Consider the following 13,647-nt stretch of genomic DNA (forward strand, 5'->3'; position numbering starts at 1 on the left):
GTCTGTGGTGAGGCCCAGGCAACAGTATATTTAAGAGATTCCAGATGATCCTATCATATAGCCAGAGTTTAGAACCACTGGGCCAGATAACAAACTTTAGGGATGCTCTATCCTAAAGGGAGCAAGGATTTGGAAGAGGTCATTTTACTTGCTGTCTCCTCTGCCGAGAACACTTCTTTCTTCATCTTCACCCATGTGACTCCTGGAGATCTAGGTCAAGTGCTCAAGTGTTACTTCCTCGGAGGAGAAGGCCCTGAAGACTCTGAAATTACTGTCCCCACCAACCACTACTGTATTCCCTTTGTCTTTTTATCTTAACACTCATGCACATATAGGCTATCTTTTCATTTTATGTGTTTATATATTGTTTCTCTCTCCTCAGAGAGGGACCTTAATCAACTTTGGTCACAGTGCCTAGGAAAGTGTCTTGCACATAGTAAATAATCAATAAATATTTGCTTACTACTATCTTTGTGAAAGGAGAGCAAAAACTATTTTGGAGAAGATCAGGGAGTTACAAGGAGATGATTGAGAGAAGAATAGAGAGAGGGAGAGAAAGAGACAGAGAAATAGAGATAAAAATATTGGCCAAATAGGAAATGTCTGAATGTGAGAACACTATACATGATATGAAATGAAGAATCACACAGATATGTGAGGAACAGAATAGTATAAAAACTATAGTTTTTATAGTTATAAAACTATAAAACATAGTATAAAAATGGCCAGAGAGGGAAAATTGTCTTGTGATTGGAGAGGCAGAAACTGACTCATGTCAAGGAGATGAATGCTATGATACCTGCATGAGGTAATACTGACACAGGAAAGGTATTGGAATGGAGGAATGGAGGGGAAGAAAAGATATACAAAACGTTAATAAAAGAAATGACACAGTTGGGTTACTGGCCAGATAAAGATGATGCTCATTTCTGGGGAGGATGAAGGGTTAAAAGTGTTTACCATTTCTTTGCCGCTCCTCCCGTTAAGAGGTGGAGTCTATTCCCCCGCACATCCCCCTTTGAATCGGGGTTGGCTTTATGACAAACTCTGACCATCAGAATGCTTCAGAGGGACACTGAGCCTTAGCTTCAAGGAGTTTCGCAGTTTCTGCTTCCACACTTCTGGAATCCTGCTGCCTTGTGAAAAATCCCAGGCTAGCCTTCTTGAGGAAGAGAGGCAACATGAGCAACAGAAAGGTAGATCCAACCATTCTAGCTGAGGTCCTTCCATGTGAGTAAGGCCATCTAGGAACCCACCCCACCGCATGATAACAAAAGAAGTATCCAAGGGGACCCTGTTCAAATTGCCAACCTCCAGAATAGTGAGGATATATATAGTTGCTGTATATACTCAACAACTATTAAATTTTGGAGTAGTGGCAATAGATAACTGATAAACTTTGTCAAGTTTCACATGTGTGATTTAGAATGTGAATTCAGCTTAGAGACTTCAAGTTGCAATTCATAGGTTAAAAAGTATTAACAACAGTTCTTAATTTTATTAAAAGTTAAGAAGAATGTGAAGGTTCCTTTCCCACTGAATCCAAGTTCATCACTACTTTAAAAGTTCCATTCAAAGCACTGTGCTCTTTTTTCACTTTCAAGATCTTGAAAGATACTTGATAATATGACATCTCACTATGCTTTTTAGGGTAGTGTACGTTTCAGAAATACTTTGCTAGCTCTTTCTCTAATTTATCTATAATTCATAACCTACCCATTTCTAAGAGGAATTGAGTCAGCTCATTGATAATGGTATGGCTAGAGGCTCCTTACTGATGGTTCCAGAAATTTTCAGGGAAATGTTTTCTCAGTATTCTCAGTTTTCACTTCAGACAAGCAGAAATCAGGGACTGGAATGCAGAACTAGATCTGATTTACTGTAATACACTACAGAGTAAATTGGTGAGCTAAATTGATGCCAAGAGGCATGATGGATACGGATTTTTCTGTCATTTATTCTACCTCCTGCCCATCTGTTTTGGTTCCTCATCTTCAGTTGTTGAAATGAAAATGTACTTAATTGCTCTTTCAAGGACTCATAATTCCATTTTATGTCTCTGTGTCCAAAGGTCTATTATTATCCCATGTCTTATGGTCTCCGTATCTGCTTTTGGGGGAACAAAGTACAAGCACATTTCCATAGATGAAAGGTAAGTTTTATAGTATGCTCCAAGTAATACACTAACATCTGTCCAAATGGGTCAGAAAGACTTATGAATGCGACAGCCATGGGACTTTTTCAAAGCTTCTGTACAAGTCTAGTTCATGCAGTTATAAGATAAACACATGGGGAAGTGTGCCCTTTACATAATGGTTTGCTATTTTATCCTGACACAAAATATTTAACTTACACCACAAGCTACTTTTATTTGTCCTCAAAAAGTCTGAAATGTCTGGCAACAAACACTGGAAATGGGATGCAAATTAAAACCACGTTTAATTCACTATATAGGGAAGATCTGAAGAGTGTATAGAGACAAGGAATATTCACATTATGTAAACAATTGTTCTTTGATAAGGGTGCAGTAACTGCTCAGTGTAAATTAACACCTATCTTATAATCAAGACCCCCAAGGAACCTCTCCAAACCATTCTCCTATTCAGCAATAGAGATAAGGTTATAAAATGAGATTCTGCCTGAAATGCATGGGAGCAAAAGCAGATATTTCAAGACTATGATTATATTTTACATGACTAAATGTTTTTGAGGCTTTGCTTATAAAAGTGTCAGGATAAATTTGTGTCTAATACTAGCAAATGCAATACTACATTCAGGTTGTTATAGCTGGGCACATGTAAGGGGCAAATCATGCAGCTGATATTACAGATCTTTCCGTTAGCAATTAGTACAAAATACTGCATTTCTACCAGAGTCCCCCATGCATAATAACTACTGGCTTACCGTCACAAAAAATTCACACACTGTATCCAAACCAAAGAAGCCAAAGCTGAAATGAGTGCATTGCATGTTTTTAAAAAGGCCAAACCTATTAACCAATTTTAGGTAAAGATACATAAATTGTCTGGCTCTAATCAAAAAGGGATAAAATGAGTAAATATACATTTCTAACAAAAGATAAAATCTGTGTGTTAATGTGTGTGTTTTAATTTAATTCTTGTACATTAAGGCCATTGATAATTCCTTGGGTATGGATTGTATATTTCTCTTTCCTCTTTCTTCTTCAAGAAGAAAGTTTTAGATTAGCATTTATTTAAGGCTTATTAAAATGGATTCAGTTATTCCATATTATTTATAGATAAATATCTTCTAAAATAAAAATGTGGTTTCAGACCCATTAAAAAGGCTTTTTTTTTTTTGCCTGTTAGTTCTTTGAATAGAGGGAAAGACTTTCTGTCGGTTTAGGATGAGGCTGATAAATTTATTCATGTACCAAGTAGTTGTGATATATATATATATATATACATATATAAACATTAAATAAAATTATGTATATAAATATATATTAAAAATAATTTCGATATGGTTCAAGTATGGTATAGCTCTTCAAAAAACAAATGGAAGCTTTGAAAGTATTATAATAATGGGACAGTAGCTTTTATCTATACAATATTCACTACATTGAAGACAATATGCTGTGTCTTGCCTTCATTATCTCATCTAATGTTTACAGCAATTCTATGAGATAAGTACTATTAATATCCTAATTTTAAAGATGAGAAAAAGAGTTACAACCATAGTGTTTATGAATCTATAAATAATGTATTTGAAGAACTTTAAGAGAAAACAAAAATGTAAGGTCACCATAAAAGGGATTTTCAGTGACTTGAAAAGCCAAGAATTATTTTTAAAAAACCCCAGAATTTAGCCTAACTTAAGTATCTCATCAAAAACTGCTTCACTCAACGACCAGCAAGCTACAGTGCTGGACATCCTATGTCAAACAACTAGCAAGACAGGAATACAACCCCACCCATTAGCAGAGAGGCTGCCTAAAATCATAATAATTTTATAATTTTATGATTTTATTAATTTCATAATTAATAATCATAATCACAGACACCCAAAAAAACACAAGACATGGACCTGCCCACCAGAAAGACAAGATCCAGCCTCATCCACCAGAACACAGGCACTAGTCCCCTCCATGAGGAAGCCTACACAGCCCACTGAACCAAACTTACCCACTGGGGGAAGACACCAAAAACAACGGGAACTAAGAACCTGCAGCCTGCAAACAGGAGACCTCAAACACAGTAAGATAAGCAAAATGAGAAGACAGAAAAACACACAGCAGATGAAGGAGCAAGATAAAAACCCACCAGACCTAACAAATGAAGAGGAAATAGGCAGTCTACCTGAAAAAGAATTCAGAATAAGGACAGTAAAGATGATCCAAAATCTTGCAAATAGAATAGAGAAAATGCAAGAAACATTTAACAAGGACCCAGAAGAAATAAAGAGGAAACAAGCAACGATGAACAACACAATAAAACCCCAAGACCAGACGGCTTCACAGGCGAATTCTATCAAACATTTAGAGAAGAGCTAACACCTATCCTTCTCAAACTCTTCCAAAATATAGCAGAGGGAGGAACACTCCCAAACTCATTCTCCGAGGCCACCATCACCCTGATACCAAAACCAGACAAGGATGTCACAAAGAAAGAAAACTACAGGCCAATATCACTGATGAACATAGATGCAAAAATCCTCAACAAAATACTAGCAAACAGAATCTAACAGCACATTAAAAGGATCATACACCATGATCAAGTGGGGTTTATTTCAGGAATGCAAGGATTCTTCAATGTAAGCAAATCAATCAATGTGATACACCATATTAACAAATTGAAGGAGAAAAACCATATGATCATCTGAAAAGATGCAGAGAAAGCTTTCGACAAAATAGAATCAGAAAAGAAGAAGTAAAGCTGTCACTGTTCGCAGATGCTACCAGAAAACTACTAGAGCTAATCAATGAACTTGGTAAAGTAGCAGGATACAAAATTAATGCACAGAAATCTCTGGCATTCCTATACACTAAGGATGAAAAATCTGAAAGTGAAATCAAGAACACACTCCCATTTACCACTGCAACACTATACCTGATTCACTTTGTTATAAAGCAACAAGTAACACACCATTGTAAAGCAATTGTACTCCAATAAAGGTGTAATAAAAAAATTTATGAAGTTAGTCTTAATGATATCTATGTGTAAAAATTTTACTGTTATAATTTGCCTCTTATTTTTCTAGTCAGTTCTTAACTTCAATTTGGAATGGAAATACACTTGTCTAAATAGATTTGGCTCAATAAAATTACGCTGTTCAGAATTTCGAAATTAAGAAATAAAAATGTTAAAATATTAAAATTAAATAAGCATTAAAATAATCTTCCTTATTACTGGTATAACCGAGGGTAATCACAAGTTAAAGTCATTAAACTATAACTTTCTGAATCAATAATAAACTGTAACCTGCCTAAATTAAAAACAAAAACAAATACAAAAACTGAGGAGCGGCACAAAGCATCATGCTTTTGAAAAAGCTGATCAAATAATAACCATGATGATAAGAACAGCTAAAATTTATCGAACATCTATTATGCTTAGACACCACCTAATGTACATAGGACTTTATTTCCACTTTACGGATAATAAAATGAGGTTTAGAAAAGTTAGCTAATCGAATTCACACAACTTTTATGTGGCCAGCCAGAATTCAAAGCTTCTATAGCCCCTTCACTATAGCATGTTTCCTTGCATTAGGAGATGGTCTGTTTCAAGGACACCACCGAATAGAAGATGATTAGACTACCTCATTTATAAGACTTCCAACTTTAAGATGATGTGATCTACTTTTCTTCAAGGTTAATAAACTCCCTGGATTCTGTAGAGTGCAAACTGCAATCAAGTAGAGTTTACTCTCAAAATAAAGCCTGACTGAAAAGAAAAGAAATAGTGATCAGCCTCTTCTACACAACAGTTCAACAGCACAAGTCCTTAATCTATTAATGGAACGGCTTTCTCAATGTGATGTACAAATGACTGAGCCTGATGGCCAATAAGAAAATTGCCTGGAATCAGAGTGCTAGTTGCTGTTCTACAGCATTGCTAGCCTGGACCAAGGCCAAGAACGTTGCCAACAAGAAACTCAAAGCACCTTTCACTAACAAAATAGATGTGAAAAAGGTGTGAGGAGGGTGAACAGAAGTTACTTTTATAGCTATCCTGATGCCTGGATTTGAACAACATGCCCCAGTTTAGAGTTGTAGAAAACTATAATAGCCATACTGGGCTTTGAATAGGAACTAGTACTTGGGGATTAAATGGGGACAGACAGAGGATGGTGTTTAAAAGGTTAGGATGGGGCTTCCCTGGTGGCGCAGTCGTTGAGAGTCCGCCTGCCGATGCAGGGGACATGGGTTCGTGCCCCGGTCTGGGAAGATCCCACATGCTGCGGAGCGGCTGGGCCTGTGAGCCATGGCCGCTGAGCCTGCGCGTCCGGAGCCTGCGCGTCCGGAGCCTGTGCTCCGCAATTGGAGGGGCCACAACAGTGAGAGGCCCGCGTACCGCAAAAACAAAAACAAACAGACAACAAAAAAGAGGTTAGGATGGAGTGTGATCACATGTCCAACAGAGCCTCACTCATTAAATAGCAAATGGAGGTCAACTGATGTTTTTCATCATCTTTTATTATAGAAAGTCCCATTTTCTTTACAGTAATCAACCACATTCCACTATTTTGTTTCTGCTCTCATATAGAGGGGACAATAACTGCCATTAGAAATCATCTTTGATTATAAGAGTACTGCAGGGTTCTAGTGATAATACGTAAGGGCCTCTGCATTACTGTGATAGATCCTTGTTGGTAACTGGCTATTGAAAACAATAATCTATATAAAACAGATAACTAACAAGGACCTACTGTATAGCACAGGGAACTATACTCAATATTTTGTAATAACCTGTAAGGGAAAAAAAATCTGAAAAAAATATACATATATAAAATGGAATCACTGTGCTGTATACCTGAAACTAACAAGACACTGTAAATCAACTAGGGTTCAATAAAATTTAAAAAATAAAAATAAAAACAACAATCTAGACTGTGTCTCTGCAGGTCAGTATCAAGTCAGGGTAAAACTTCAAACCTTGGGTTTCATCAAGTGTCTAGAAAGTGCACATTTTACAGAGTTAGTGCATTACCACATTTAGTTAGGCTTACCTTAGGTTACAGGTAAAAAAAACAGTTTATGATTGATTTTGCAACGTTAGCAAGCAAAGCATCTTCTAAAATGTTATATTTTAGATAAATTGTGACTATAAATAATAAAGCTGATATATACCTAATATTTCATATGCTTTGAATAAAAATAGAAAGCATCAATATGATATTTATAAAATGATATTTCAGGCACTCTTTACAGAATGACATCCTGCCAACAGCTACTAATTTTAAATTCTGTTCTTTAGGAGAATAATATATTTTACTACACCACTCATAATCTATTTTAAACATTGTACAAATTGTTCAGTGTTAATTACTAGTCTGTAGAAAATAGGACATGAAAAATCCAAGTTTTGTGCTTCCCAATACAAAACTTTACTATTAAATAAATAATGCTTTTCTTGCCGAGTCTCAGATTTCAGAAAGGCAGGTGGTCGTTCTCACTTTATAAAATGACGTGTAAATTATGAATGAGGGTTGAAAGAAGAAGTTGGATTTGTATTAACCTAACTTAGTAAGAAGTCCTGATTTGGGAAATCCAATAAAATATCTACTCAGAACTCATCAACATCTGTAAAGAAAGAATGCATTGCAGAGCGCTCTCCAATTATGCCCACAAGAAAAAAATGAAAAGGCTTTGGAGGAAATCTGAGCACCCAGTTAGTGTGTCTTCTCATCTGCACAGAGGACAGGACCCCACTTGACCATCTCTGATGAATAAGAATCTATCATAACTACCATAATGTTTTTTTTGGTTTTTTTGGCCGCACCATGTGACGCATGGGATCTCAGTTCCCCGACTAGGGATTGAACCTGGGCCACAGCAGTGAAAGCTCTGAATCCTAACCACTAGACCACCAGGGAACTCCTGATAACTACCATAATGTTTTAAAACTTAGAAGAAAGAGTTTTAATGGTTAGCAGAGGGAAAAAAAAATATGTATGTACCTACTGACATTATACACATTAAAATTTTTTTATTTTTTTAAGCCCATTTTATCTTTCTTCTTCATAGAGGTAAGATGGGCTCTAAGCCCAGAAGAAGTAAATGAATTAAGAACTGAAATAATTAATGTTGAATATATTGGGAAAACCATGTTTTCTTTTTGTTCCTTGCATTAACAGTCAGCATAGAGGTTAAGAAAGTAAGATTTTCAAGACAGATCTAGGTTCAAATCACAACTCTGTTGAAAAGTCAGGGTGAACCTTGGAAAGGTGCCTTAAATCACCTAAATTCAGTTTTATTTATTTAAAATGTAAAAATTTTTGTTGGGGTATAGTTGATTTCAGTTTTTTTTTTTTTTTTTTTTTTAAATCACACTGTGGACATAATAATGTATGGGGACGTGGCAAGAATGAAAAGAACAGCATATAAAGTGCTTAACATCATTTCTGACACATGGAAGGCTCTCAACACGGGTGAACCTTTAAAGAATTACTACTGTGATGAATCCTGTGTGGCGGAAGGGGCCATAGGGGATGCCTGGGATTGAAAGCAGATACGTTGGTCAGGTGTGCCCAGGCACTGAGTTGGTTTGGCGGGGTTGATAACGTTGGTGGTTTGAATTTGGCTAACTATGAGAGACTCTTGTATCTAAATATTTCCTACTAAAGGCACAGACTATTTGTGTAAATTCTTCATGATAGTAATGGAATGCCCATGTATAAAAAGCCTGTGTCCTGCAAGAAACTCACTATTTTGGATCCAATAAAACCCTAGCTTGCTCTCTGGCAATTGTCCGTGGCAGCTATTAGTTTCTTTTAGAAATGTAGGTGGTCAAGAAAAGTTCCTTCATGCTTTCTGCATTTTCTCTGTGTCCTCTACAGCACAATTTAAAATTATTTGTTAAATAAATTAAGAGCATAAACTAACTATACAGGGAGACTCCTTCCACCAATATGCAGCTCACCTGAGATACTGCAATGATCATGCCAACGTCATTTATCCTACATTTTTTGGGGGGTATACATATCCGTGATGTAGGCCAAATTAAACTGTGTTTTCTAGAGAATGAACCAAAGAGAGAAGAATTAACTGTACAATACATGCTCTAGGCTCCAAAGAAGCTTTTCTCAGAAGACATTTCTCTTACTATATAAATATTCTCTTGCCAGAACCAGGCTACTTTCATCCACTCCCACTCACGGGCATTATAAAATTCTACTATAGGCACACGTGACAAAACAGGCCCTGCTGGGTCAATCCATTCTCTGGTTTCTTGCTCTAAGTTAGCTTAAGGATATAGAAAGATAGAAGGAAAAGAAGAAGTAAAACTGTCACTGTTTGCAGATGACATGATGCTATATATAGAAAACCCTAAAGGCACTGCCCCAAAACTATTTGAACTCATCATTGAATTCAGTAAAGTGGTAGGACACAAAATTAATATACAGAAATCTATCGTATTTTTATATACTAACAACAAACTATCAGAAAGAGAAATTAAGAAAACAATCCCACTTACAATTGCATCAAAAAGAATAAAATACCTAGGTATAAATCTAACTAAGGAGGTAAAAGACCTATATTTGTAAAACTGTAAGACACTGGTTAAAGAAATTGAAGACAACACAAACAAATGGAAGGATATACCGTGCTTACGGATTGGAAGAGTATTGTTTAAATGACCATACTACCTAAAGCAATCTACAGATTTGATCCAATCTCTATCAGAATACAATGGCATTTTCCACAGAACTAGAACAAATGATTCTAAAATTTGTATGGAAAAACAAAATACATGAAAGAGCCAAAACAATCTTGAGAAAGGAGAGCAGAGCTGGAGGAATCAGGCTCCTTGACTTCAGACCCTACTACAAAGCTAGTTATCAAAACGGTATGGTACTGGCACAAAAATACACATATAGATTAATGGAACAAGGTAGAAAGCAAAGAAACCAACAAATTCACAGAAAAAGAGATCAGATTTTTCTGATCTCACCTCTAGAAAATTAATTACTTTAAAGTTCAAGGTCCGTTAGATTAGCATTTAGGTTAGGAATATCTATATATTACTTAGTTAAATATTTCCATATTAATAATTTAGTTTCAATAATATTAAAACTAGTTGGATTACATTGGAAGTCCATTTCAATTATCATTAAAATGCCATTTTACTTGAGAAGAGTGAATATGTATACACCAATAACTGAATACGATAACGTAAATGTATATTCCATATTACACTTCATCTCTCCCCTCCCATCAACCTTGACACTTACTTTTATTTTAAATGCAATACACTTTCATCAAAGATTGTTGAAATACATAGAAAAGAAGTTTAAAAAGTTATATTCCCAAACATACCCAGTCTTTACCTTTTGGCATATCTAAAAAGCCAGCCTTAGCTTTTGAGGTAACTCATCAAACTAGAGCACAAACAAAAATTCTACTTAAAATGTTAAGCTTTAGACACACATAAGATGTTAAAACCAGAAATACTGGCATGTGTAAATACATTAAAATAAATAAATATTGAAATAAAAGACACTTAAATAATTTCTATTTGTTAGAAAGAATTAAGACCACTAATGTAAATTCCCTCAAGGAAAAGAACACCATAATATAACTGTCTTCTCTAAATTTATAAATAACTGTTTTAGATTAGAATCTATATAAGATCCAAGAATTCTATTTAACTACTGATATTCGATGTATGTTCAGTATGGCATTACTGAATCCAGAAGCAGTTATTAAAACAAAACAAAACATATGAGTAAAAACACTTGAGTTCATTGTCACTGCTTCCAGGTTCTGTAGGGCAAGAGAAAGTTACGAAGCAGGATGGCCATGGATTTCTGTAAAAACTCAGAAAAGAAAAGTCAGTTGTAATTCAAGCCTTACAGTGTCTGTCCAACTGATTACAAATTCAGGAGGATTCTAAAAATATTTAATAAACCCAGACCTTTAATCTGTCACGAAGGCAATGTCAACTTTAGGTAAAACTGCAAACTCTGAGATGGGCAAAATAAAATAAAATCTGCCTCCAGGAGCTTTGCTGTAGGTCTTCAATGAACTGACTAAAGCATGCTGAGGATCTTCTCAGCTGTTCCTGGCTCGGCAGGATGGAGACAAAAACAGCAGGCAAACAGAAGAAGGTGGATAGACAGTGTCAGAGAGAATGAAGAGTAACACTAGCTATTGCAGAATAAGAAAAAAAAAAAGTCAGTCTTTCCCATTGGAAATGAGATAGAAATGGAACCAAGGCCCCCAGAACTAATAGCTAAGTTAGTATACATACAAACACACTCCATGCCCTCGCGCGCATGCCAGTGTTTGCAGCCGTCACACTTCTGCCCCGTGGCTCCGGGTCGGCACGTGCAGATCCCTGTGACAGGGTCACAGGGGACAGGCAGTGAGCCATGGGGGTCACACTCACATTCTTGGCAGGAGCCTCCGGGGCTGCTTGGGCTGCCGGTATAGCCAGGGGCACACCTGAATTTAAACAGTGACAAAGCAAAGGAGATTAACAGTAAGTCATGTCTCGAAATTGTTGTTGTTGTGTGTGTGTATTGTTTGAATGAAACAAAATTGATACCAGAAGTCAAGAGATCAGGGGTTAGCAAACTTTTCCTGTAAAGAACCAGACTGTAAATATTTTAGGCTTTGCAGGTCAAGAGGCAAAATCAAACTCGTGCAGTGAAAGAAATTTTCAAACACTGTTGGTTGATGGAATTCAAAACATAATAATAGAATATAAATTGTTTTATAATAATAATCTACTAATGGAAAACCAAACTAATAATGAGAAGAATGGGATTCTTGTTGAGGTAGCAAATTTACTTAACTAGAGCTCAAATTTACTTAACTAGGGCTCAAATTTATTGCTCTCTGTCATCAAAGTTTGCCCATAACCACCATTCCCAGCTTGAGTGCCATACAGGATTAGGCAATGGGCCAAATTTTGTGGTCCATACTCTGCCCACTACTGCTCTAGATCATAAACTTTTTTTTGAAGGTTTCATTTTTAAATTAGAAATGAATAAAATTTTCTATTTACCCCTGGGCTTTCCTAGAAGCACTCATTTTAGAGATCAAAATGACCAAGGAATTCAACCCATTAATTTTACTAATGAGCAAAAAGAAGCAAGTGGCGATAAACTACTACATTTTCTATTTAATTCGACTGGTCTTTCCTTTCCACCACATCTTCCTCAAGATGGATTTTTCATTGTGTATCTCTGGAAGTGGGGTAATGTTATGCCAATAAAATATGTAACAGCGACTTGAGAAATTAGAAAGGAAATCCAACTGGATGAAGCCAAATTGCCATCCACTCTTCTACCCGTCTGTGCAACCATTCATCTAAGTATATACCACTGTCGGCTATGTTACTGGAAGTCTGACAACTTTACAAGATGCTGGCAAAACCATACGCTCTGGTTTACCCAGAATGGTCCCAGTTTGCCTGTTGTCCTGGCTTAAGTATTAAAAACATATTCTGTCTTTCCCTAGAGTATCCTGGATTGGAAAATAAATTATACACATAGACAGCCTAAATATAATCAACAGTAAGAATTTTTGTTCAAGAGGAAAATATGGGAGGAAGCTGAGAGACAATAGGAAATTGAAGGCAAAAGTTGTAAACACTAGCCAGATAATCCTGGACCATCTTTAGTGGCCTGGGATTGTAGAAATTTGCAGGCTGATTGTGAAAGTTAGTTCATCCCATGCTGGTTAGAAAAAGCAAAGCAAGAAGAAAATGATCTGTAACGTTAGGTTTTTATACACTTATGGTTTTAATATTTTATTTCCAATGTACTATTACAAATGCTCAATAAAAGTATCATTTAAATAAGCCCACTTAAATTGTTTCTTAACATTTTCAGGTGAAAGAATTCAATTCTAAGCAGGTTCAGAATGATTATATGTTCAAAGAGTTTTAGTTACAAGAGTAATGAAGACAAAGCATGGGTAGGGGTTTCTACAATGCAGTGACACTCAAGACATTTAAGCAGTTTTAGACCAGAGCTGATGAGTTTGGGCAGGTCATAAGGTGATTTAAATGATTTAAGAAGCTCTCAGAAGTGAAACAAATTTATTTGGAAGGTTACAATAAAAATTTAAGCAAGACCTTTGGATTAATTTAGCTGAATAAAAGCAATTTTTCAGGGAAATATAACCTGATCATTTATGTGTTAGAGATGATGAATGTGGAGCTGTAACAACATTTGAGATCTGCAAAAACAATTCAAGCCATTCCCATTTGATAGTGTATGACCCTGCTCATCTCTATGCTATATAAACTGTCACCTCTTATTGATTAAACATTTATGGATGTTAAAAAAGTAATTTTTCTATAATCACTCTGCCTTATGACAATAATTGTCATTTCAGTGTACCCTTCCAGTCTTTTCTATATACACGCTTTTATAGATAGTGGAAACTCCAATTTACAAATGTAGCTATAGTATCAAACATTTTTTCATAAATTATGGCAGATAATCCCCTTG

At 35.9% G+C, this 13,647-nt stretch overlaps 1 protein-coding gene across 1 annotated transcript in view; it reads right to left on the minus strand.

The window, feature by feature from the left end:
- The window catches only part of LAMA2 (laminin subunit alpha 2), a 588,138-nt gene that overhangs the window by 133,937 nt on the left and 440,554 nt on the right, over positions 1–13,647 (minus strand). Inside the window, exon 35 of the mRNA XM_024759015.1 lies at positions 11,436–11,629. Within this exon, the coding sequence (XP_024614783.1) occupies positions 11,436–11,629 (194 nt within the window). The remainder of the gene's footprint in view (positions 1–11,435; positions 11,630–13,647) is intronic.

Source organism: Neophocaena asiaeorientalis, unplaced genomic scaffold, assembly GCF_003031525.2.
Source record: "Neophocaena asiaeorientalis asiaeorientalis breed wild unplaced genomic scaffold, Neophocaena_asiaeorientalis_V1.1 scaffold5, whole genome shotgun sequence".
NCBI classification, from domain to species: Eukaryota; Metazoa; Chordata; class Mammalia; order Artiodactyla; family Phocoenidae; genus Neophocaena; species Neophocaena asiaeorientalis.